This window comes from Carcharodon carcharias, chromosome 12 (genome assembly GCF_017639515.1).
Source record: "Carcharodon carcharias isolate sCarCar2 chromosome 12, sCarCar2.pri, whole genome shotgun sequence".
Taxonomy (NCBI): Eukaryota; Metazoa; Chordata; class Chondrichthyes; order Lamniformes; family Lamnidae; genus Carcharodon; species Carcharodon carcharias.
The window spans coordinates 108,493,293-108,519,824 of record NC_054478.1 but is presented as its reverse complement, the minus strand read 5'-3'; the positions used below and the strand labels follow the sequence as shown (position 1 = coordinate 108,519,824).

The 26,532-nt window shown below is 41.4% G+C and overlaps 1 protein-coding gene across 3 annotated transcripts; it reads right to left on the bottom strand.

The window, feature by feature from the left end:
• Positions 1-1,705: 1,705 nt before the first annotated feature.
• On the bottom strand, positions 1,706-25,943 carry LOC121285028 (BTB/POZ domain-containing protein KCTD18-like). Of its 3 annotated transcripts, none has more exons than XM_041201130.1 (7): positions 25,836-25,943; positions 24,984-25,175; positions 19,256-19,467; positions 16,546-16,739; positions 12,206-12,300; positions 8,375-8,477; positions 1,706-4,534 (listed from the first exon to the last, which is right to left on the bottom strand). In XM_041201130.1, the coding sequence occupies exons 2-7, from the start codon at positions 25,150-25,152 to the stop codon at positions 3,958-3,960; spliced, it is 1,350 nt and encodes a 449-aa protein (XP_041057064.1). In that variant the 5' UTR covers positions 25,153-25,175; positions 25,836-25,943; the 3' UTR covers positions 1,706-3,957. The 3 variants fall into 3 exon arrangements, with proteins under 3 accessions (XP_041057064.1, XP_041057065.1, XP_041057063.1); XM_041201131.1 differs by lacking the exon at positions 25,836-25,943 and adding an exon at positions 25,628-25,824; XM_041201129.1 differs by lacking the exon at positions 25,836-25,943 and adding an exon at positions 25,366-25,609.
• Positions 25,944-26,532: the final 589 nt, after the last annotated feature.

The following is a 26,532-nucleotide window of genomic DNA, read 5'->3' as shown; positions in this document are numbered from 1 at the left end:
AGAACATCATCTTTGAATGAAAAATTAGAAAATAAGTTTAAAAGCACAAAACATAGAAACAGAAAGTGAATGAAAACAGAACAAACAAATGAAAAAGTCATAATTTCAAAACATTTAAGAGAAACAAAAGATCAATGGCTCACAGTGCCAGAAGAGAATCAGTGCCAACTCCTTTGATGGCTTGGTGTGTAAATATAGCCTGTAATGTAATACTGAACCAAATAGACTAGGGGAGATCCCAGGCTCAATTTACATTTGTTGTCTTAAAATATGACCTCAGCCAAAACAGCAGAAGGGATCAAGAATAATCATAATGCTTCAGCAAGTAAGGAGAAAGTAAATTCAGCCCAATTACCATCCCTATCCAATGACTTCTGCTGGAAAGAACATTTGCATGGATCTCAGGCAAGGACAAACTGGATTACTTAGGAACACGCGGGACTAAAAAAGAACACTGCAATTCTCTTTGTTACCAGTGTGCATGAAATATCATGTTCCACTATCTCATCAAATGTTTCTACAGGTATTTACCCAACTCTTTTGGAAGTGTTGCTACAATTAGCTCCCACTGCCTCTCCTGGCCTGCGTGTGAAATCATTAGACCACAGTAATGACCTTCACTCAAACAGCCTGCTGACACTCAAATGTCTAGGCTCAAATATGAAGAATGACTACCTGGGCAATGTCCCAGAAATCACTTCCTGGAACATCTCCAGGAAGACAATGATTTCAGGAAAAGGTGCAAAGATTGAGGATAGGTAGCCAGTAATTTGGTGGTATATGGTTCATTTAAGGGAAGAATTTTACGAAGGAGTACAACAAGTGCAGGTAGATACCATTTGGTATAGAATACACTGAAGCAGCACCTTGATCACTTGGGAGTAACTATATTTGGGCTGAATGTAAAGTCTTTAGTTGGTCTTCACAGTGTGAAATGTACTTTCTGGTTCTTGGAACATGGCAGGGAATTTATTTATCAAATCTGCTTTATTATCCACTGGAATTTAGAAGAGTAAGGTGATTTAATTGAAACCTTTAAGATCCTGAGGGGTCTTGACGGGGTGGATGTGCAGAGAGAGCTTCCTCTTGTGGGAGAATCTAGAACTAGGGGTCACTGTTTAAAAATAAGGGGCCACTCATTTAAGACAGAGGAGAATTTTTTTTTCTCAGAGGGATAAGTGTCTTTGGAACTCTCTTCCTCAAAAGGTGGTGGAAGCAGTGTCTTTGAATATTTTTAAGGCAAAGCTAGATAGATTCTTGACTAACAAGGGGGGGGGGTGGTGTGAAAGATTATAAGAGGTAGGCAAGAATGTGGGGTTGAGGTTACATTCAGATCAGCCATGATCTTATTGAATGACAGAGCAAGCTCGAATGGCCTACTCCTGCTTCTAATTCATATTCAGGTAGTAATTTATTATCTGATTCGATTAAGTTGCTTTCTAAGCACTTTTGTGCTTGATTTTTTTTTAAATCTCTGAATCAACCACTCAGAAGTGAGTTAGTTTTGTTTGTATTGCCGAAGTCCCAGATTGCTAGGTACAGCTATTGGAAAGGAGCTAAAGACTATGATGAAGTACAAGCATCATAGAAGTGTATCACACAACATTAACTGTATTTCCCTAAGCATAGATTATTTTATCAATACAACAACACTGATAATTGGTACAGGGATCATTCAAACTGGATAGTAGAAAAACCATGGAACTTCAAACAAGCAAAATCATATTTTATTTTCAAAACAAACAGTTGACTTTTCAGGTATGGAGCATATAAATTTTAAATATAAAACTGGAACCAATAAAAGTTTTACATTAAAAACCTACACGTCACCAAAGGTAAAGCGTGCTCCAAATAAACACGTGCCTGACTCAAACTCCAGTGTACTGAATAACTTCTCACTCTCTGCCATTATAAGTGGGGCAAGTGATTTGTCAAAGTGAAGCAACCCACGAACTTCTACATACAGCATTTAATATGACTTTCCACCCAAGTTGAGATTTTGTATTAAGCCCTGGAAGCACTGAAAATGTCAGATTCTGAGCAATAACAAAACACTTGTCCTAACCATACAACGTTCTGTTTCAGGTGTAGTCCTCAAGTGTAGGGCCTTGATCCAAAATAAAATGTTTCCCAGTCCATGTTAACATTGACTACTGTCACTACATGAGATTTATGCATTTTACTCATTCAATAAAATCAAGTTATGAATAGAAACAGATTTATGGCTGAAACCTGAATAGGCAACAGTAAATACTGGAGTAAATGGACTCTTTTTCAGGCTGTCAATCACACCGTCACATATGCAGCATCATACTTAAATTTACACCTGACCTGAGCTGCAGCATGAAACCTTGATGCACCAAATACAAAAAGAAAAGTTGAACAAAATTGCTGTTTCTGCTCTTGGTCTGACAGTAGGTAATAAAAGTATTCTTTCCACATCTGAAAAAAATGCCCAAATTGTTTTACTCTATATATTCTCATTGTATTTTTAATCATCATAACAATAAGAAAGTCTATTCCAAATTTTGCCTCTCACCAGCATATCTTTCTCCAAATGAGAAAACGGGCAGGCCACCTATTTTAAGATTACAGCCGAGCCCACACCTGAACTGTAATGTATAACTACTACCTTAACTTGAGAAGAAAGACTCTATTCCCATCCTGTGCCACATTAGATGATGTAGCCAAGATTTGCAACTAAAAATGGGAGCATGGCAAGTAAAATTAAAGGGAAAATTATATTTCTTTATCCCTTAAAATTGACCAAACAATTAAACTTAAAACTTCATGCTCTATATATTGTTTGTCCAATGCGTTGGTCATCTTCCCCCCCCCACCAACACACACACACAAGAATTTCATCTAAAACATTGTACAAGTTATGGCAAAATGATTCCACCAGAACAGGAACTGAAGAGGGGTGGGGTTTGTGAAATTGTAGTTTGTCAATTGGCCTTTTCCTCTATTCTTCAGGACAGTAATATAGTAATATATAGTCCATTATTACTATTTGCTGGTGTCTTGATTAAATGGATCAGGAGCACTCTCACTTTTCAGTACAGTTCATTTATGTTGCCCATTTCAGCTGCATTTTCCACCGTAAGGCTGTAGTCTGTCAGAAAAGACAGTTGGCTTGCTCAACCTCAGTGAGGACTCGAACTAATCTTTTAGCTGCAAATGTTCAGAAGTAGAGACCATTTATCTAGTGTCATTCTGTTAAATGCTTTAAGGTTGTCTACTTTAAGATATACTCAACTAGTTCCAAGTAGGCAGTATGCAAACCAATTAAAAGTAGATTATTTTGGTAGTTGTGATCTCCAATGCATATAAAAGTACACTGCCATGTTTGCATTTAAACTCAGTTGCAACACGAGTAATTAACTGTGTTGTTACAATAGGTATTTGAAAAATAATTATACCAATTTCTTCCCTCCTCATTCTTCTGAATTTGCTTACTCCAGAGACTGTGGTCATTCTATGGTATCTTGCTCAAGTGGCCATTATTTCTTAGCCCTGATGGTGAGAATTAGCAGACAACTTGAGTACAGATGTGAGAGGTAAAAGAATCATAGCCAAGCCTAGCCCTGATGTACACATACACACACAAATTGATGGATAATGATCAGGTGCAAGAGGCTTGGCAAAATTTCCCTTCCTTATTCTGGAGCTGGTCAATACAAATGCAGCAGTGTCATCACCCAAACAGAAGGTCAATTAAGCACAGGCCAGAGATCAAAACTGGGACCTCCTTGGTCAATGTTATGCACTGGAAATGCCCATTGAGCTATCACTGGAAGGACAAATTCTCCATTTTTACCTAAACAACCCTACTGAAATCCTGATCTAAGGACAACATTATTGAGAAATTAGGTTATGCAACAACAGGATTAAAATGCTCAGTTCTACCAAACCACTTCAACAGTCCCGTCCCCTCCCCTCCAAACTACTATCTATTTAACCATTCTCATCCTTTTCTCTGCTATTTCCACATACGTCCTCTAGATAGTCTGCCATTAAATTCACAGTATTGGAGGTGTGTTGGTTTTCTGAAGTACTTGGTTGTACATCTGAAGTGATTGCATGCATGTCTCTTTCACTCTTGGTAGAATCCGCTCGTGTTACGACTGTTGCAGAAGGTGGTTTCCTTTTCAATTTGATCACTCGATTCACTATTACCTTTTTTTCTGGCAGTTTGACTGCTGCAGTGCAACAGGGCTCTGTGGCGCTTCTAGCATTCTGGGATCTAACAGGTTGAGATGTTTGGGCACCTGATCCAGAAGCAGATCCTGTAGCACTGGAAGATGCTGTCCTGTGGTTTACAAACTCCCCGGTGCTTAGTCTCTTTATGGGTGTGGTTTTGAGATGAACCACAGTGTTTGGCACCGTTTTTGAAGCATCAACTGGTGTTGACAGTTTGACCAATCCAGAATTCTTCACTTTAATGCGGGTGCTGGTGGATGGACCTGAGAACTCTACGGGTTTCAGGCTCTTTTTGGGAGTTTCCATTTCTGCTTCATTGACATCAATGTGTCTGGAAGATAAATAAAACTTATATTTAAAGTAGCAACTCTGATCCACTGGTAACTGATTGAATCCATAAAAATGAAGTTAATCCTTTGAGTATTTATGTTTTTTTAGTTACTTTTTAATGAGGCACTTGGTGATCTGATTGCAATACGTTGTAAACTGAGAATTTGTAATAGTGAATTTTACAAAACAGAATATTTCTCATTTAGATCATTTATGAAATCAGAAAAAAAGCAAATATCAGAAAAGTGACTACGATTTCCGTGTTAGTTAAGAAGGGTATCCCAAGACCTACCATAGCAAATTTTGGAAGACAGCATCAGCTACCCATAGCAATAATTCTATGTTTGTGTAAGTAGACCTGGACAGTAGATTTTAGTTTATCTTTATCCAAGACAATGCTTGATTGGCACCCCTTCCACAAACATTCACTCCGTCCACCACCAACGGCACAGTGGCAGCAGTGTGTACCATCTACAAGATGCACTGTAGGAACTCACCAAGGCTACTTAGGCAGCACCCTCCAAACCAATGACCACTACCATCTAGAAGGACAAGGGCAGCAGACACATGGGAACACCACAACCTCAGTGTTCCCCTCCAAGTCATTCAACATCCTGACTTGGAAATATATCGCCGTTCCTTCATTATCACTGGGTCAAAACCCTGGAACTCCCTCCCTAACAATGCCATGCATGTACCTACACCACATGGAGTGCAAAGGTTTAAGAAGGAAGCTCACCACCACCTTCGCTAGAGCAATTAGGGATGGGCAATAAATGCTGGCCTAGCTAGCAATGCCCACACCCCATGAATGAATAAAAAAAAACTTGATCATTTATAGTGAAGCTTTCACTTTATATTCACTGTAGTAAGCTGGCAATGTCAAGACATCATTTTCTGCTAACTATACAACCTACAAAACCACTAGGAAAGCAGAGAGAGGATATGAAAAAATACTGGCAGGTAAAATCAAAGCAAACCCAAAGATGTTTTACCAGTACATTAAGAGAAAGGGAATAAATAAGGAAGAGGTAAGGCTGATCAGAGATGTACATGGTAACTTTTGCTCTGATGCTAAAGATGTGAGCAGGGTTCTCAATGAGTACTTTGACTCTGTCTTCACTAAGGAGAGGGATAAACCAGATATTCTAGTTAAAGAAGAGTGTGAAATATTAGATATAATAAGCGTAGCGAGAGAGGATGCACTGGAGGGACTGGCATCCTTGAAGATGGATAAGTCACCAGGGACGGATGGATTGTATCCTAGGCTGTTGAAGGAAGCCAGGGAGGGAATAGCAGATGCCTTGTGGATCATTTTCCAATCCTCACTAGATACAGGTGAAGAACCAGAGGGTTGGAGGTCTGCGAACGTTATACCATTATTTAAAAAGGGCGAGAAGGATAGACAAAATAATTATAGGCCTGTCAGTCTGACTTCTGCTTTGGGCAAATTATTAGAGTCAATGCTGAGTGATAGGATAAACTGTTATTTAGAAACAGATTAATCAGAGAGAGTCAGCATGGTTTTGTTAAGGGAAGGCCATGTCTTACTAATTTAATTGAATTTTTTGAGGAGGTAACAAGGAGGATTGATGAGGGTGGTGCAGTGGATGTGGTCCACATGGATTTTCGTAAGGCATTTGACCAGGTCCCACATGGCAGCCTGGTCAGAAAAGTAAAAGCCCATGGGATACAGGGGAAGGTGGAGAGTTGTATCCAAAGTTGGCTCAGTGACAGGAAACAAAGGGATTTTTGACGGATTTTTTTGTGAATGGAAAGCGGTTTCCAGTGGCATTTCACAGGGCTCAGTGTTGGGTCCCTTGCTGTTTGTGGTATATATTAATGATTTGAACTTAAATGCGGGTGGCATGATTGGGAAATTTACAGATGACACAAAAATTGGCCATGCAGCTGACAGTAACAAGGATAGCTGTTGTCTCCAGAATTATATCATTGTTTGGGTGAGCGGGTGGAGAACAGGCCGATGGAATTCAATCCAGAAAAGTGTGAAGTAACGCATTTGGGGAAGGCAAACAAAGCTAGGGAATATACAATGAATGGGAGGATACTGAGAGGGGTAGAGGAAGTGAGAGACCTTGGTGTGCATGTCCACAGGTCCCTGAAGATGGCAGGACAGGTGGATAAGTTGGTAAAGAAAGCATATGCAATGTTTTCCCTTATTGGTTATAGCACTTCAGGTGCAGATCTAGGTGCTTTTTAAATAAGTTGAGGGTTTCTGCCTCCACCACCAAACCAGGCAATGGTTTGGTATAGAATACAAAAGCAGGGGTGTAATGATGGAACTGTATAAACGCTGGATAGGCAACAGCTGGAATTTTGTGCACAGTTCTAGTCACCACATTACAGGAAGGACATTATTGTTGTGGAGAGAGTGGAAAGGAGATTTACAAGAATGTTGCCAGGGCTTGAAAGTAGCAGCTATGAGGAAACATTGGATAGGCTGGGGTTGTTTTCCTTGGAACTGAGGAGGCTGAGGGATGACCTGATTGAGGTGTACAAGGTTATGAGGAGCCTAGATAGAGTAGACACGGATGCCCATTTTCCCCTAGCAGAGAGGTCAATTACCAGGAGGCATAGATTTAAGGTAATTGGTAGGAGGATTAGAGGGAACATGAGGAAAAACTTCTTCACCTAGAGGGTGGTGGGTGTTTGGAATTCATTGCCTGGTTTGGTGGTGGAGGCAGAAACCCTCAACTTATTTAAAAAGCACCTAGATCTGCACCTGAAGTGCTGTAACCTGCAAGGTGTAGGACCAGGTGCTGGAAGGTGGAATTAAAATGGGCAGCTAGTTTTTTTTTATATATTTTTCTCTTTTTCGGCTGATGCAGGCAGGATGGGCTGCATGGCCTCTTTCTGTGCTGTAACTTTTCTATGGTTCTATGTATTAATTAGGAATTACTGTATAGTTAGTAACCAGCCTGGAGCAGATGATTGAATAAGTAGTGAGCCCCAATGTGTAATTGAAGAATAAGTAATTAATCAAGTAGTTATTAAGGCTGGATAATATATTAATGTTTGAATTCTAAAGTATTAATTTGCTGCAAACCAGTATTTCTAAACGTACTGCCACTGTCTGTGGGAACAGATGGCATTCAGCTAATGTCCTTGACTGTTTAGGGAAGGTGCAAGAAAATTAACGGAGACTTGTCCAAGCCCAGATAAAAGATCATTAACCGTCCCATTGCTTTGCTCCATGGAACTATGTGCGTAAATGGCTAAATCCAACAAAATTAACCCAGTAACAACAATGTCCAATTGGATAACAACAACAGAATTGATTTGAGATGAGATGATGCTCATTCAAGGGTTAAAAGTGGGTTTTGAGAACCATCTTGTTGCTAGTGAATTGGACTATAGCTGTGGTGGTCCTGACTGCTCCCTGGGCAGGATTTTTGAGAACGAGGGAACCCAAGGAACATTTACACTTCTAGCTGAGGTGCTCACCCAAATCGAAGGCGTAAAATTTGGTTATTCATTGACAAGTATACCTGTTCCTTTGTTCTTAATTAAATTTTGATAGTATTTGTTTTTCCCAAGTCCTGTTTTGCCATATGGTCCAGTCTCATTTGAGCTAAGCCATTTTAAAGGGTTAATTTGGAACCGGTTAATTAGGTGCATACATCCAAAATAAAAAGAATCTAAACTTAAAACATATACCTCTTTAAAATGGACATTTGTAGAAAAGCAGTTTTATAAGTTGGATGCTCCAAGTGACTCCAGTCCAGGGATCCCAGTTTGTAAATCTATGTTTTATTATGTACAAAATAAGTATTTCAAGAATTTTTAAGAGCCACAACACATGATGAAATAAAGCACTTACCGCTTCTGAATTGGTGCCACCTTCTCTTGGCTGCCTTGTAGAGGTCGGCCTTCAAGAGTCCAACATTCTATCAACTCCTGAGGCACTCTCCAATAACTGACACCTGCAAGTAAAATAAGACGCTGTATCTGCTTGCTACAGATGATACAAATACAAGATGAAAACCTATTACCAAGATACAAATTAATTATGCTTAAATGCAAGTAATAGGATAAAAGCTACTTTCATTGAGTGCTTTGTTAATACAGAATTCAAAATTGTAAGAATGAAATAGAAATATCAACGTGTGCAAATTATATCACTCTGCAGAATGATTCCAGTGACTGCAAACTGTTCCTCATAAGCGTCACCTGATTTTAATTCCATTACCTTTGTAAAGTTTGTAAACTTATCAAAATAGGTAATTTTACATAGCGTTATTCACATATCTCTCCTACTTTCATTCATGCTTGAGAGTTTAGGATAAATAGTTCAGTCTATTTCTAAAAATCACCTTTGCTTGAATTTTGAATTACAAAAAAAGACTTTTCTGTAGATGGATTTAAGTGTTTTGAAAGTGAGAGAAATACAATACCACAGCTGCATTCTGATGACAGCTGGCTTATTATCTACTTAGGTGATCGATGCTTGTATTTGGCGAATGATCAATAATGCATCATATCCCTCTCATATAAAACAGGGCAGTTCTTCCTGTCAGCTGAACTATGCTATGTCTCAACTCAGGCCTGTCACAGTGTGTCATAATGAGAAAAACAAATGCTTGATGCAACAGCTGGAATCAATCATTCACTGCCTACAACTCGTTTATTTTTTAAAACAGTGAACGCTAAGACAAACATATTACAGTGAAATCGCATGAGACAAATTCGGATGACATGAAATTCTGGTTATATCAAAGTCAACAACCAGAATAACAACTCCCAAAGAATGATGCCACTGATGAGCCAAAATTCTGCACTGGTAATGCTGGATGAGCCAAACCTGTCAAAGCTTGTCATTAGACCGTGCCCATCAGAGTGGAGTTAGACTACATAAGAGGGCAAAATCATTAAATGCCAGGATAGCCATCATTTGACATTGAGATCTCCCTGCGAAAGGACGCGCAAAACCTACAAGTATGGCCAAACCAGGGAGAAAGTTGAAAGTGTTGTCGATCGGAGGGAAGATGAAGTTGATGCAGTAAGTGGAAAATCATGGCATGAAGCAGAAAGCGGACGTTGCGAAGGAGTGGGAGATTCCTCTCCAGCAAGGAAGAGGATGAGAACGGCTGCCTATCCTGATGTTGGAAAAGCTCTGCTAATGCGGTCCAACGCAGCCTGGTCAGAGAACGTTCCCATCTCCAGTACAGTCCTGCAGGAAAAGAGAGTCACCCTGGCAAAGAAGGCGGGCCATATGGTGTTCACCTGCAGAGATGGCTGGACTCATTCAAGACAAGGCACGGCATCGTCTTCCGCACAGTGAGCAATGTGGACGCAGTGGTTACAGCAGCAACGACAGATGATTGGCTCCAAAATGGTCTCTCCCATGTCTTAAACAAGTATGCACCACAAGACATTTTTATCATGGATAAAACTGATCTGTTTTACCGTCTTTTGCCAGACCACTCTTTGATGTTTAAAGGTGAAACAGGTAATGGTGGAAAGCGGAGCAAGGAACATGTCACTGCTACGGTTTATGCCAACGTGGATGGCACAAACACGCCGCTGCTTCTTGGGATAGAAAAGTCCAAGAAGCCACATTGCTTTGCGAATGTCAAAGCACTATCCTCAGTGTACAAGGCTAACAGAATCACCTGGGTGACCTTCAGCATTCTTGAGGCATAAATCAGTAAAGTGGACAAAACATATCCAAGAAAGAAAAGGAAGATTTTTCATCATTACAGACAATTACCACGCACACTCTGCCATCACTGACCTGAAGAGATGATGTTTTTGCCTCCAAACACCACAGCCAAGCTCCAGCCAATGGATCGGGGGTGATTAGGTATCTGAAAACCCACTACTGATGCCAGCTGATGTCTCAGGATATTGAGGCCATCGATAAGGAGGAGGAGTACAATCTAACTGTTCTAAAGATCATGTTCAATGATGAAGTAGGTGTGGAAGATGGTGACAGAAGCCACAATTGCCAACTACTTCCATCATGCTGGGTTTCAACAGGTTGAAAAAACAGGTTGCAGCACAAGACGTTGAAAATGAGGAACGGGTGAGGCCTACCAACCCGATGACCAGGCAGTTTTTGCTCACCTGTAGAAGGCTGGCATGGAATCTAACGCAGAGGTGGACGATGCCATATGCTGCATGATGGAACTGATAGATGATGCAATTGTTAATGCATTACATCCTTCAACCAAGAAGCCCAATGACTCTGAAGAGTCCGATGAATACCCGCCCGCTCGCCCACCTATTTCCCTGGCTGATGCCACAAAGGCTGTAGAAATGCTCCGGGATTTTGCACTGCAGCACGAAAACACGTTTGACTGCATTGACAACATGGTGGACTGTACCATGTACGTCTGAAAACAGGACGTTAAGCAATCTTCCGGGCTCAACTGCTGACATTTTTCAAAGCAAAGCTGCAGCCTTTCACAAGGTCAGGCCATTGTAAGCTGTGAAAAAATTGAATAAAATTTTTTTCATATATTTACTGCTTTACTGTATTTTAATTTGGCATTTGAATCTGTTTTTGACATATACAGTATTTGTAGACATATCTGGTACATACGCATTCATATACGAAAGGGGTTTCCTCAACTATCATGAAGCACCACCACTTAACACAAATTTGTGGGTGGATCCTCTGGGATTCGACTCATCAGGATCTTACTGTATAATATGCTTTTGATTGAACTGGGTACTCTTACACAAATTTATCTACTTTCTAAGGTTTAGAGAGGGCATGAATTTCCAACGCAGAACAATGCAGTTATTTTGCACAAAGTGTCTCATTTAGAACACCAAATGCTTCATCAACTCAGACATTTCAAAACAGGACAAATAACTGGATAAAAATGGGACTGCAGGAAGGAAAGAAAATTCAGATACATGATTGAATATTCTGAGGAATAAAAGCCGATGGAAAATGCAATGGAATGCAACAGATGCAAGGTCAGATAGATTTCTGGATTGCTGCTTGATTTACCTTGGAAGGGATGGATACAAAATAGTTAATGCAACTCTTCTTTAGAACCTTAAATGTATTTATTAAATCCAAAGAGGAGATTGTGCAAACAAGGTCTTTAAAAAGGAGAGGTTCGAAAAGCTGAATGGGCTATACTCATCTTTCTAATTAACCCAAAGCAACAATGATGAGTGTACTCTACATTTTTTATTTTCTTGACAGTTTATTTGCAATAGTTCCGTTCAACTACTCTACAGAATAGCTTGGAACTGGCTCTTCAATAGAAGACTTGCTTTTAACATTTAAAATCATGCTCTATACAGACTATGATGTGAAAAGTGTTGCACCAGAATAAAGGTCAGAAAACTGATTAAATCAGTAGTTCCATATGCACCACCACTTGTCACATGTTTATGAAGCTCCTACACTTGATCGAAAAGCTGTCAAGTGTACTGGAATTTGTCTGGTCGTCGATGGCTGAGATCATCTTCCCTTTGGGGTTCGTAAGTGAAACATTGGCTCTTTACCCAAGTACACTGACAGTACTCAAGTACCCAACACAGGAGAAGAAATTAAAAGAAACACATCTTCTCCTGATGCACTGACTAGAGGTATTTGTGATAACCAAAAACATGATCCAACATATATCTGAGCTTTACAGCTCACCTCCAAAGTCTTAAATGTTTTTATGTTGACATGAAGGGTAAGTACCTCTTCCCTCCCAAGAGTCAAAGGCATCCATCATTTTCTTCAGCTCACCAGCTGAATAATAGCTCCATATGTATTGTAGATTGTTTCCAGCTTCCCTGCAGGTGAGAAAAGAAGCAAAGGAATATGAAGCAACATTAATGCAGGAATACATACAATGTGTAAATTATAACAGCCACAACAGTTTAAAAGCTATAGCCATTTTTGTGGATTATAGTTTATATTTTTCCTGATGTATCTATTTATTACCTTACCAGTTTATAGATTTATATAAAAGTTATCAAGGAGGTAGATGTTGAGATAAACAAGAGAGCGCAGAGTGCAGTTTAAGAAAAACATCGATTTCTCTCACAAATTGAAGCTAGAATGGGGCTGTTTGATAAGTTTGGGGAGGAAGTAAAGTAGAATGAGTGCTGCAAAACATAAATAAATTGAAAAATGAGAGTTTTGCTCCTGCAAATATTTCTCGTTGCCCTTCAGTGCTGAATTCTAAAGATCTATCAAAATGAAAACATTAAAAGGATTCAAACTGAACTAATACAAAATACAAGCTCACAAGCTACAAAGAAACTTTTTTCATTTATAGTATTTCCTGCATTAACTACCTAAAGGAGAAAAAAGACTTTTAAAAAATCCTCAACTTCTTAAGCAGTAAGAGCTGTAACTTTGGATTCGCCAATTTAGAGCTCTGAGTTCAGTGGAATGTTGGTAGCTTTTTAAGAATTTTGCACTGTATTCAAAAATAAATCCTCTCAAGACTGAACACTCCTCATTTAATAACCATTTTCTAATTATACTTCCCACTGCTGGATAACACCACTATGGCTTTGAAGCGGGAATGAGGGGCAGCTAAATGGACAAATGGATTTGGGCAGCAATACAACGGGGAAACATTGCAGGTAATGGCACGCTAACACTGAAAAAAGGGTGACTTGAGTTATCTAAGAGCTTTAAGATGGCAGATGAATTGAGACGCTCAAAAGGGAAAGGGCGAAGAAAGGAAGGGGAGAAGGGGAGCCTGGCCGTAGGCTGGAAGAACATGTCGGTAGAGTTGTCACAAGGGTTGGGAAAGAGAGAGGATGCTGCGAGGGGTAGGAAAGTGCAGCCTCCTTCCGAGGTCTCCAATATCACAGGTGCCAGTCTTCAGCCAATTTGATTCACCCCATAAGAAATTAAGAAATGGCTGAAGGCACTGGATATTGCAAAGGCTTTGGGCCCTGACAACATTCCGGCGGTAGTGCTTGAAAATTTGTGCTCCAGAGCTAGCCGTGCCCCGTGCAAGCTGTTCAAGTACAGCTATAACACTTGCATCTACCCAACAAACTGCCCAGCTATGTCCTTATCCATAAAGTCAGGACAAATTCAACCTGTCAATTACCACACCAGTGGTCTATTCTCCATCAACAGCAAAGTGATGGAGGGGGTGTCAGTGTTACTATCAAGTGGCACTTACACAGCAACAACTTGCTCACTGACACTCAGTTTGGGTTCTGCCAGGGCCACTCAGCTCATGAGTCTTGGTCCAAACATAGACAAAAAAGCTGAGCTTATGAGGTGAGATGAAAGTGGCTGCCCTCAACATCAAGACAGCATTTGACCAACTGTGGCATCAAGGAGCCCTAGCAAAACAGAAGTCAATGGGAATCAGGTGGAAAATTCTTCACTGGTTGGGGTCATACCTAGCGGTTATTGGAAGTCAATCTCAGTCCCAGGAAATAATTGCATGAGATCCTCAAGACGATGCCCTAAGCCCAACCATTTTCAGCTGCTTCATCAATGACTTTCCCTTCAGAAGTGGGGATGTGTGCTGATGATTGCACGATGTTCAGCACTATCCGCAACTCCTCAGATACTGAAGCTGTCTGTGTCCATTATTTCGGCCACATAAGGGGTGTGACTCTTCTATCATACCGCTCCAAGTCTGACTGCAACAGGGTTTTCTTGAGGGATTTAAAAGGGAATTTTCTCAATATCTGTGTTAAACCATTTACATACTGATTGCAAGAGAAGCGAGTCTGACAGACTTTCTTGAAGCTTAAAGCAAAAAGGGATGCATTTTTATTGAGTTAAAAACCCATCCAGGTAAAGAAAGCAAAATAATTTAAAAAGTAAGCCCATGCTTCTCGAACTTTCGTGACCCACAATTCACACACACACACACACACAAGGATGCAAAATTTACAAGTTATACTGCATGTAGTTACTTTCTTTGCCAAATTAAAGTGCAATGCTGAAAGATCAAAAACTTTTTATGACTCCTTGGCTGGTCACTGTGGCTGTGCCAGAAATTCTTCTAAGTTCCTTTACATTCCAGGAGTTGAGTTGAAGCCCATGTAACTACAACCGTCAGAGACAATTTATTTTTAATCCGTCTCTTCCAGGAGCTGATGTGTTTTGCACCTGAGGTTCCTTTTGATGGAAAATTCACTCTCACTCTGCTGGATTTTTAAACTGTAAGAGATAGGGTCTTAAGAGAGGTGAGAAGGGAGCTCCTTACTGCTTCATTGGCAGCTTTTCCAGACTACTTACTGCTTCTGTCTTTAGCAGCTTCTATAAAGAGATTTCAAAATGGTTACTTCAGTAACATGATCTCTCTCTCCCCATAGTGATTTCAGAAGAGGTTTGTTTATCTGATGTCTGAACCGACAGTTGCTTTTGTTTCCTGGCCAGGTGGTAAGTAAATTCTGTAATGTCCCAGCATTAACCCCCTGAATGAGTCATTATCCATCTTGATGAGATAGGAAGACATATCTCCATATAAGCATTGTTCTAGCAGACTGTCTTCGCAGGAGAGGGAGTCTTATAGAAATGCAAATGTTATGTCCATTACTTTTCAGTAAATCCCTTTAAAGTGGTTCTAGACATCCTCAGATATGAAATACCAGAGAAGGATGTTGTGACATGTCTGAATTTTCATTCACAGTGGAACTTTCCAGAAGATAATTAACGTGCAATACCAGGCATCAGGTGACTTGTGCCAGCCGCCTTTAGTCAGTGTCTTTTCTTGTCTTTAAAAAGTCCTTTTGAAACAGTTCAGCATGTATTTTGTCAGCTGATGAAATTACAGATTAATTTCACTCATGCACAGGTCATATCATCATGACAGCATATGCGGCAAGACCCAGACAACGTTCTGGCTTGGGCTGATAAATGGAAGAACCATTCGCAACACACAAGTACCAGGCAATGACTATCTCAAACAAGAAAGAATCAAATCATCTCCTCCTGTCATTCAATGGCATTAGCATCAATGAATCCCTTGGGGGGGGTGACCATTGACCAGAAACTTAACTGAACCAGCCATATAAATACTGCAGCTATAAGAACAGGACAGAGGCTAGGAATACTGCAGCAAGTTATTCACCTACTGACTCCACAAGCATGTTCACCATTTATAAGGCACGATTCAGGAGTGTGATAGAATATTCTCCACTTGCCAAGATGCATGTAGCTCCAACAACACAAGAAGCTCAACTCCATCAAGGCAAAGCAGCCTGCTTGTTTGGCACCCCACCTAGCACCTTAAACATGCACTCCCTCTGCCACTGATGCACAGTAGCAACAGTTGTACCATCAACAAGTTGCACTGCTGCAACTTGTCAAGCCGCCTTAGACAGCCTCCCAAACCCGTGGCCTCTACCACCTAGTAGGACAAGGGCAGCAGATGCATGGGAACATCACCTCCTACAAGTTGCGCTCCAAGCCATACACCATCCTGACTTGCAATTATATCACTGTTCCTTCACTGTCACTAGGTCAAAATCCTGGAACTCCCTTCCTAACAGCACTATGGGTGTACCTACACGACCTAAAAGAATTTTAAAAAACTTTATCTTTGATGAATTGACAAAAAGGAATTAATTCGCTCAGTAACTTATAGATGGCTGACAGTGTAAATCTTAATCAATAAACGTACAAAAAAAATATCAGAAAGGACAAGACTTACTGGTCCATCAAACTGTCCTACACAATTGTGACATCCTCAATTAAAACAAGAAATACTTTGACAGATCAACTTAATCCATTAAGATATACATTTGCTCAATGAGAATTTTTCATAGGATGATGGAGCTCAGCATACTCAATCAATTGATATAACTTGGTTCGGTGAGCCAAATTTAAGTATCTGGTAATTCCTAGACACAGATTAGCAGTAAATCCCCAGAAGTTCTTTGGTAAGGAATTAAGGAACCAGGGTTCATCTGGTGCCTTCTGATTAATATAATAATATAGCAATATCAATGTTCTTCTTGCAAAATAAACAGATCACAGATCAAACAAGGCATGCGCTGCAAAGCGGAAAATTTTACATCTTAGATATAGTGAATGTTTGCCACTGTTACCTCTTATAGATGCTTCTACTTCTCATCCTGCCTCCCAGCTGCTTCTCAATGGCTCCGATCCCCTCTGTCTTTGATGCAAATACTCCGAGGATCTTGCTCTCACAACTGGCGCCACAAGTATTGAGATAGTGCAGGATCCACACCATTGGGTTTGTACAGATTAAACCATAGGAGTCACATATGTCTGTCAATGCCTATATTTAATAAATAGAATAACAATGAAACCAGTGATTGTTTGAAATGATTGATGTAACTGCATTAATTATACCCTATCTTCACATGGAGAAGTATTGAGAGAAACATATGTAACAATAATTCTTAAATAAGGCCATTGTTCACAATTTTCTTAGTCTCACAATGAAATTTCACTATCATCAAACAAGCACATGTGATATATCAGTTGACAGTGGCTTCTGAGGGTAGCATACTGGAAAGATTATAAACCTAAATCTAACTATACCAGTGCAAAATATGGGATCAGAAGACACCATATTTCTATTTATCTTACTTTAATTGTACCTTCCAAGTGTCATATGAGTTGTGGTTCAGAGTTTTGTAAACAGTTGCGAAGAGTTTCCATTTTGGTTTAAATCAAGAAATTGCACCCAAATTGTGCTTGAAGTTGAGCTAGTGAGGTTACAGTTCCAAGTTTCTGCTAAAATTCATTTGCATAATCACAAATATAAATTTTTCCATAAACCAGTGCAATCAAACAGTGTAACCAACATAATCATTCCTTCATTTTTCTTTTTCCTTTGAAGAGTATGCCTTGATGTACTTATGATTCTGCAGGGTCTTTTTGGGCAAATTGAACCTTCAACCAGCACAAAAGATTACACAAACACAAAAGATTTTGGACATAGCCCACTCATGCTTACAATTCCAAATCTTCTGCGCTGGTTCAGCCACTTTCACTAGAGTCGTAGTGCAAAACTAGTGTAACCGAGCAGCAAGTCTATCCCAGTATCCCATTGCACAACAAAAAACATCCAGCAGAAAACACCATCTTTGTTGTAATAAATCTGTGCCTAAGGGGCTAAGTTATAATCTTTTGTCTCTAAGAGGTTGATTTTATTGATGATTTTCTGAATCAAAGTGCAAGAAACGGGATGGGGTCTTAAAAAAATGGCACCGCTTTCAGTTTTTAATAATTTTATTGGTGAAGCCTACAAGCGGTCACCAATGAACTCCCTTATTTCTCACCAAGTAGCCTCAACTTTTAGAATAAAACATGCTAAAATTGATTAATTTAAAAAATATCCCACCTTGAATTTCTCACACCAGCAATCCAGATCCTGTTTATAAGGGGTGTTTGGGAATAACTGTGGAAATAAATCCAGTGCACACCATATGGTGGTAACCGCATGCCACTAAGTAATTTTACTATAACAGGCCATTCTGAAATGAACACTGAACAGTAAAGCAGGGTTACACACAGAGCGATAACCTATTGCTGCATGTTGTATGAAGAATGAGTTCAATGTGTTAAAAGATGCAACAGGAACAGTTCATAGTTCTTTTACACAACAGAATAAGATTCCAATCTGGGAAACACAAGTCATGAAGAAAAATGTATTTTTTTTTAAAAAGACAGGAAAGTAGTCATCACCACTTATCCACCTTCTCCAAGACACTGCCTCCCATATAGGATACAGTTCTCTAAGTGCCAGATAACCTCTGATGACACACAAACTATTAGCCTTAGTAGTCAAAGTCACTGTCCACTATGACCAAATAGAAGCGTCAAAGCCAAGGCCAATCAATCTTGCCCACATCAGATGTCACATGCACCTTCAAGGTTTCTGGATAATCATCCAATTGAACTGTTGCCAGTTTTCCCCTTCCTAAACAAAGGTCCTTATTGCAGTGCAAGCTGAGATCAGCGAATTCCAGAATCAAACCTGGATTCTCCTGGTCTGCATGGCTCAGCTACACTGGAAAAAAAAAAGAATCTGCACTTACATGGTGCTTTCACAATGTCAGGACATGCCAAGGAGCTTTACAGCCAATGAAATAGTTTAAGAAGTATAATCACTCTACTGTAGGAAACATGGTGAAGAATTCTGCACACAGGAGGGTCTCACATGCAGTAGTGAGGTAATGACCAGAGTTAAATATTGGCTAGGACATTGAGGTGAACTCCCATGCTCTTCTTCAAATAGTGCCACGGAATTTTTTATGTCCATCTTAGAGCATGGGGCTTCAGTTCAATGTCTCATCTGAAAGATAGCACCTTCAACAGGGCAGCACTGAAATATTACAACAAGTCTTTAGACTGGGTCTTGAACCCAGGCCCTTTTCACATGGAGGCAAAAGAGCTACAACTAAGCCAAGGCCAACTCGATAAACTTCCAGAGCTGCCAAGGAAGATCAAAAATCTAAGAATATTTTGAGTTAGTGGAAGGTATTGTTTGGTCTGACACAGTTGAACTTATTATATACTAGCTTCAATAAAATCGAACATTTTCAACATCATTGCTTTCCAGGAATTAAAATAACTCAGTCATAGAAGATTTGTTAAGAATTTGTCATTAATCAAAATCATAAACAAAAGCTTTTACGATCAATTGTCAAAACAATGTTTAACACAGTTCTCTCATTTATTTTCACTAGGCTTCACTTTTTGAAAAAAATGCCATAATCTCTTTCGAGTAACAGTAGGAAACAGATTACAAATTTCTGAGTAAAGCTTGAGACAAACATTACAAACCTTCTTGATTTCAATATTAGATCGTGAGCAATGTCTCTCCATCTCACTCGACAAATAGTCAGTCAAACTGTAAGGATAGGGAATACCAAAGTAATCTGCCTCTTCTTGTAAGGCTACACGAGTTCTGGCTTCTTCAGGGATGCAAAGTTCCCCGTGCAGATAATCCAAAAGATATTTGAAGAGTTTGCCATCTCGTTCAATCAGACAGGCACCTATAATAAAAGATTAGATGTTAAAGACTCTAAACTTCAGCATTGCACGTCTCAAATTCAAAGAGGTCAGTTGACAGCTCAAGCAGTTTATCTTCCAATTAGTAAGACTCAAGCTCACACCATGACTCAGCCAGGTAGATTGTGCCATTCTTCAGCAGGCTGTTACACAGTAATTCAACATCAGAAGCAATCTCAGTTAAAGGAAATATGGCTTTTTTTTCTTATTCATTCACAGGATGTGGGTTCGCTGGCTGGGCCAGCACTTATTGTCCATCCCTAATTGCCCTTGAGAAGGTGGTGCTGAACTGCCTTCTTGAACCATTGCAGTCCAAGTGGTGTAAATACACCCACAGTGCTGTAAGGAAGGGAGTTCCAGGATTTGGACCCAACGACAGTGAAGGAATGGTGATATATTTCCAAGTCAGGATGGTGAGTGACTTGGAGGGGAACTTCCAGGTGGTGGTGTTCCTATCTGTCCGCTGCCCTTGTCCTTCTGGATGGTGGTGGTTGTGGGTTTGGAAGGTGCTGTCAAAGGAGCCTTGGTGAATTCTTGCAATGTATCTTGTAGGTGGTATACACTGCTGCTACTGTGTGTTGGTGGTGGAGGGAGTGAATGTTTGTGGATGGGGTGCCAGTCAAGCAGGCTGCTTTGTGCTGGGTGGTGTCAAGCTTCTTGAGCGTTGTGAGAGCTACACTCATCCAGGCAAGTGGAGAGTATTCCATCACACTCCTGACTTGTGCCTTGTAGATGGTGGACAGGCCTTAGGGAGTCAGGAGATGGGTTACACGTCGCACGATTCCTAGCCTCTGACCTGCTCTTGTAGCCACAGTATTTATATGGCTAGTCTAGTTCAGTTTCTGGTCAATGGTAACCCCCAGGATGTTGATAGTGGGGGATTCAGTGATGGCAATGTCATTGAACATCAGGGGCCGATAGTTGGATTCTCTCTTGTTGGAGATGGTCGTTGCCTGACACTTGTGTGGCGACTGTTACTTGCCACTCGTCAGCCCAAGCCTGGATATTGTCCAAGTCTTGCTGCATTTGGAAATGGAGTGCTTCAGTATCTGAGGAGTTTCGAATGGTGCTGAACATTGTGCAATCATCAGTGAACATCCCCAATTCTGACCAATAATGGAAGGAAGGTCATTGATGAAGCAGCGGAACATGGTTGGGCCGAAGGCACTACCCTGGGGAGCTCCTGCAGTGATGTCCTGGAGCTCAGATGTCTGACCTCCAACAACCACAACCATTTTCCTTTGTGCTAGGTATGACTCCAACCAGTGGAGAGTTTTCCCCCTGATTCCCATTGACTCCCGTTTTGCTAGGGCTCCTTGATGCCACACTCTGTCGAAAGCTGCCTTGATGTCAAGGGCAGTCACTCTCAACTCACCTCAGGAGTTCGGCTCTTTTGTCCATGTTTGAACCAGGGCTGTAATGAGATCAGGAGCTGAGTGGCCCTGGCGGAACCCAAACTGGGCGTCAGGAAGCTAAGCTTATTGCTAAGCAAGTGCTGTTTGAAAGCACTGTTGATGACCCCTTCCATTACTTTACTGATGATGCAGAGTAGACTGATGGGGCGGAATCAGGTTGGATTTATCCAGCTTTTTGTGTACAGGACATACTTGGGCAATTTTCCACAGAGCTGGGTAAACGCCAGTGTTGTAACTGCACTGGAACAGCTTGGCTATGGATGCGGCAAGTTCTGGAGCACAAGTCTTCAATGCTATTGCTGGAATGTTGTCAGGGCCTATAGCCTTTGCAGTATCCAGCGCCTTCAGCCATTTCTTGATATCACGTGGGGTGAATAGAATTGGCTGAAGACTGGTATCTGTGATGCTGGGGGCCTCTGGTGGAAGCCAAGATGGATCATCCATTCGGCACTTCTGGCTGAAGATTGTAGCAAATGATTCAGCCTTATCTTTTGCACTGATGTGCTGGGCTCCACCATCATTGAAGATGGGGATATTTGTGGAGCCTCCTCCTCCAGTGAGTTGCTAATTGTCCACCACCATTCATGACTAGATGTGGCAGGACTGCAGAAGTTAGATTTGATCTGTTGGTTATGGAATCGCTTAGCTCTATCACTTGCTGCTTATGCTATTTCACATGCAAGTAGTTCTGTGTTATAGCTTCACCAGGCTGACACCTAATTTCTTTTAGGTATGCCTGGTGCTGCTCCTGGCATGCACTCCTGCGCTCTTCATTGTACCAGGGTTGATCCCCTGTATTGATGGTAATGATAGAGTGGGAGATATGCCATGTCATTAGGTTACAGATTGTGTTTATATACAATTCTGCTGCTGCTGATGGCCCACAGCACCTCATGGATGCCCAGTCGAGTTGCTAGGCCTGTTTGAAATCTATTCCATTTAGCACGGTGGTAGCGCCACGCAACATGATGGAGGGTATCCTCAAAACAAAGGAGGGACTTCTTCTCGACAATGACTCCTACCAATGCTGTTATGGACAGATGCATCTGTGGCAGGCAGGTTGGCGAGTATGAGGTCAAGTGTGTTTTTCCCTCACCACCTGCCGCAGACACAGTCTAGCAATTATGTCCTTTAGGACTCAGCCAGCTCGGTTAGTAGTGGTACTACTGAGCTACTCTTTGTGATGGACATCGAAGCACCCCACACAGAGTACATTCTGTGCCCCTGCCACCCTCAGTGCTTCCAGAGTAGTGTTCAACACGAAGGAGCACTGATTCATCAGCTGAGGGAGGGCGGTAGGTGGTAAACAGCAGATTTCCTTGCCTATGTTTGGCCTGATGCCATGTAATTTCATGGGGTCCGGAGTCAATGTTGAGGGCTCCCAGGGCAACTCCCTCCCTGTATACCACTGTGCCGCCACCTCTGCTGGGCCTGTCCTGCCGGTGGAGTAGGACATACCCAGGGATGTGATGGTGGTGTCTGAGACATTATCTGTAAGGTCTGATTCCGCGAGTATGACTATGATAGGCTGTTGCTTGACTAGTCTGCGAGACAGCTCTCCCAATTTTGGCACCAGCCCCCAGATGTAAGTAAGGCAGGACTTTACAGGGTTGACAGGGCTGAGATTGCCACTGTCGTTTCCAATGCCTAGGTCAATGCCGGGCGGTCTGTCCAGTTTCATTCCTTTTTGAGTCTTTTTAGCAGTTTGTTACAACTGAGTGGCTTGCCAGGCCATTTTGGAAGGCATTTAAGAGTCAACTATATTGCTGTGGGTCTGGAGTCAAGTGTAGGCCAGACCAGGTAAGGGCGACAGACTTCCTTCCCTAAAGGACATTAGAATCTTAAGCAAGGAGGGGTAACGGGTTACGGTCGCCTAAAGGTTATTACTGGGCCACTAATCCAGAGGCCTGGACTAATGATGCAGAGACATGAATTCAAATCCCACCATGGCAGCTGAGGAATTTAAATTCAGTTAAATACAATCTGGATAAAAAGCTATTTTCAATAATGGTGACCATGAAACTATCAAATTGTTGTAGAAGCCTATCTGAATCACTAATGTCTTATAGGGAAGGAAATCTGCCAACCTTACCTGGTCCGGCTAATATGTGACTCCAGACCCACAGCAATGTCATTGTCTCTTAAATGTCCTCTGAAATTACCTCAAGCTACTCTGTTGTGTTGAAGAAGGTGGTGGTTAATGCTGGCCTTATTACAAACACATCCATGAATGAACAAAGAAGAACCAAGCCTCAGAGTGACCAATTTAGAGTGCAGCATAACAGTTTTCTCAAAGAGAAGTCTGCAACTCAGACTGAAGGGAAAGGAAGGGAAGAAAAAGCAGCTAAAGAGCAATGGCAAGCAAACATAAAGAAAACAACACTCCAGTTATGTTGCTTCTGAGCGGGAAATTACATAGCTTAAATGACTATTATTTGCTAACATTTTGTGATGAAGCAAAAAATATTCAGTGCTAGAAAATGACAGAGATGCCTATGGTAAAAGTAACATCTTAATGAAGTATCCCAAAAATATAAAACTTCATATAGTTCAATTCTACTTTTTTTGGGGGTCTATCTTTGAGAGCTGCCTCAAAAGCCCATTCATCCAACCAATATTTAAATGGTTTAATGCTTCTGTCCCCAGTCCCCAGCCGAAAATCACCTACAATCACTTCTCTTCCCATTCTTGTACCATTACCTCCGGTGTTCCTCAAGGAAATAGCTTTTGCCCCCTTTTTCTCATCTACATGCTGCCCCTTGGCAACATCAGGTGATTAGAACTAGAACACAACAGGTTCCATATGTACACTGACTTCACCCACCTCTGCCACACCACCATTTCTTTTGACCCCGCCACTGTTTTTAAACTGCCACACTGCTTGTTTGACATTTAGTATTGGATGAGCAGAAATTTCCTCTAACTAAATATTGGGAAGACCGATGCACCATCTTTGGTCCCCACTACAAACTCCATTCCCTAGACACCAACTCTCTCCCTTTCGGTGGCAACTGTCCAAGGGTGAACTGTTCACAACCTTGTGTTGTATTTGACGCCAAGATGGACGCCCAAGTGCATATCCACTCTATCACCAAGGCTGCCTACTTTCCCTCAGTAACATCATCTAACTCTGCTGCCTGCCTCAGTACACATGCTACTGAAATCCTCAACCATGCCTTTGTTCCCTCTAGCCTTGACTATTCCAAAGCATTTCCGGCTGGCCTCCCATCTGCCACCCTCCATAAACTTGTGCTCATCCAGAACTCTTTTGCCTGTATCCTAATTTGCACTGCACTTGCGCTCGTTGACTTGTACTGGGTCCCAGTTAAGGAATGCATCAATTTTAAAATTCTCATTCTTGTTTTCAAATCCATGACCTCTCCCCTCCCTATCTCTGTAATCCCCCCCAATCCCACAACCTTCTGGGAAATCTGTGCTCTTCTAATTCTAGTCTCTTGAGCATCCCTGATTTCGATCACACCACCCTGGTGCTCATGCCTTCAGTGGTCAAGGCCCTAAACTCTGAAATTTGCTCCCTAAATTTCTACCTCTCCACCTCCATGAACTCACTCCTTAAAACATGGATCTTTAACTAATCTTTTGGTCAAATGTCCTGATATCAACTTATGTGGCTCAGTGTCAAATTTTGTTTGTGAATGCTCCTGTGAAGCACCTTGGGCCATTTTATTATGTTGAAGATGCCAAATATATGCAAGTTGTTGTTGCTTCATGTAACTGCAGATGAAACACGGGGCTGGGCCAAAACTCTCAGTAACATAAAAACAGCAAAGTAAGCATGTTTTTTCATAATCAAGTTGTCTTTACCATGTACATGGTATGAAAATAAGGCAATATTCTGGCATATACACGTAACTACATTAGTGTAGTTAATTAAGTGTACCTACACACCATTTAGTATTGCCCATGACTATTTTTATATAATGAATCAGAGGTTCATTGACATTAACACTTTAATTTTTCCCAAAGAAACAGGTTTCGCTTGTAAACAAGGAAAACCAGCTACTGGAAGCTTGTAAGTATGTCACACGACTTGGTATGATTGACAACTGCAACCTTTTCATTACCTGATTCATCTAGCTTCAAAGGAAATCGTCCACTAAACATTGCACTAAGCATTGAGTCTTTAAAACGACAAAGGGAATTTCGCCTGGCTGTATACAAACAACCTCCCACATTCAATCTGAGAATCTCAGAAATAGCTTCCCTCTCACAAGACTCCATGGCGTGCAACATCCAATCACTCCATCGCTGAAATTCTAAGTACAGAAAGCAAACAAAAATTTAGAAACAGTTTGTTGTTACAAAGATAAACTCAAATGTTACTTGGCACTTAAGATTGCTTCTCTAAGCATTATTTAGTAGCCAGAACATAAGTCCAGCAATTACAAAAACTATAAGGTTGATAATATCCAATAGTATTATTTTGATTATGCGTTTGTGAAGTACCTTGGATTATTTTTATGTTAGAAGCTGGACACAAGAACTTTATGCACTGTGGCATTAATGTAAGAAACAAACGCTACTCAGGCGTATCATATAGAAATCTAAGAAAGGCAACATAAAACCAAGAACTTTGATGGCATATTGCAAGGACTATTGCAGATTATTTACAGGGACTAGGGCGTTTTGGGCTTGAGCTTGGGATCCTCACTCTTCTACCCTAAATGGGATTGAATAATAAGCAGAGTTGCTATTAAGCAGACTGTACAGTTTTTTTCAAACAGATCCACTTTTGGCTTCATGTTGATCGTCCCGGGTATTTTTAGTGAGCTTCACTCTGGGAAGAGGTGTTCTCACAGTCACTCTCTTCAATTCACCGCCGTCAATCTACATCTCAGCCGCACAAAATGGGCAGTGGTCAGCTCGCCGCCAGCCGCCAACCCCCATCGCCATCTCCCCCACTCCTCTTCACTTACCTTCCTCCCATTCAGGCGCACAATGATGACACGGCCACAGCCCAACGCAACCGCGGGGCCTCCGCCTCCTGACAGGTTCCCCTCGAACCAGGACCTCCGTCCGCTTTGCCCCCTCGTGGCTGGAGTACAGCAGACCGCTTCCGCTGCTGGTGCCGTGTCAGGGAGCACTGGATTCCGGGATGACCTCCGCACCTTTCGCCCCCTGGTGGCCGGGGTATAGCAGACAAGCCCCGCCGCTACATTGCTTGTTTCGGGGTGGTGGGAGGGTGGTGGCGGATCGTGGGATGATTTTTGCCGCTTTGCGGTCGAAATAGGAAACTTTTGTGTCCTCTACCTGCTCCACAGCTCTCCAGTGTGGCCATGAACAACTTGGGCATGATCTGTTGACCTTGATTCAAGAAGTCAAATTCTACTTTGATAAATCTTGGGGGGCAGCAGTGGTCTACTTTCATGACATAAGATTGTAAGATTTGTGCTAAATCTTTGACAATCACATTCCATGATTCTGTCCTTTTTTTGTGTGACAAAGAGAAACCAATAGCCATGATCCAGTGGCAGTGTTTGGTCGGGGCTATTTCCCTTCCTATTTCCCCTCAGAGTAAGAAAAACTAACTGGGGGAAAGCCAACTTCAGTGGGGGTAAGAACGGATCTGGGCTGAATAAATTGGAGTCAACTGTTGGCAGGAAAAATGGTAGC

Excerpts from the sequence above, each read along its gene's own strand:
- LOC121285028 (XM_041201129.1), bottom strand. The coding sequence starts at position 25,420 with ATGCCACAGTGCATAAAGTTCTTGTGTCCAGCTTCTAACATAAAAATA. Across the intron at positions 25,176-25,365 it reads TAACATAAAAATAATCCAAG|AATTTCAGCGATGGAGTGAT; the intron begins GTACTTCACAAA and ends TTCTGTACTTAG. Across the intron at positions 4,535-8,374 it reads GTGGCACCAATTCAGAAGCG|ACACATTGATGTCAATGAAG; the intron begins GTAAGTGCTTTA and ends TTTATCTTCCAG.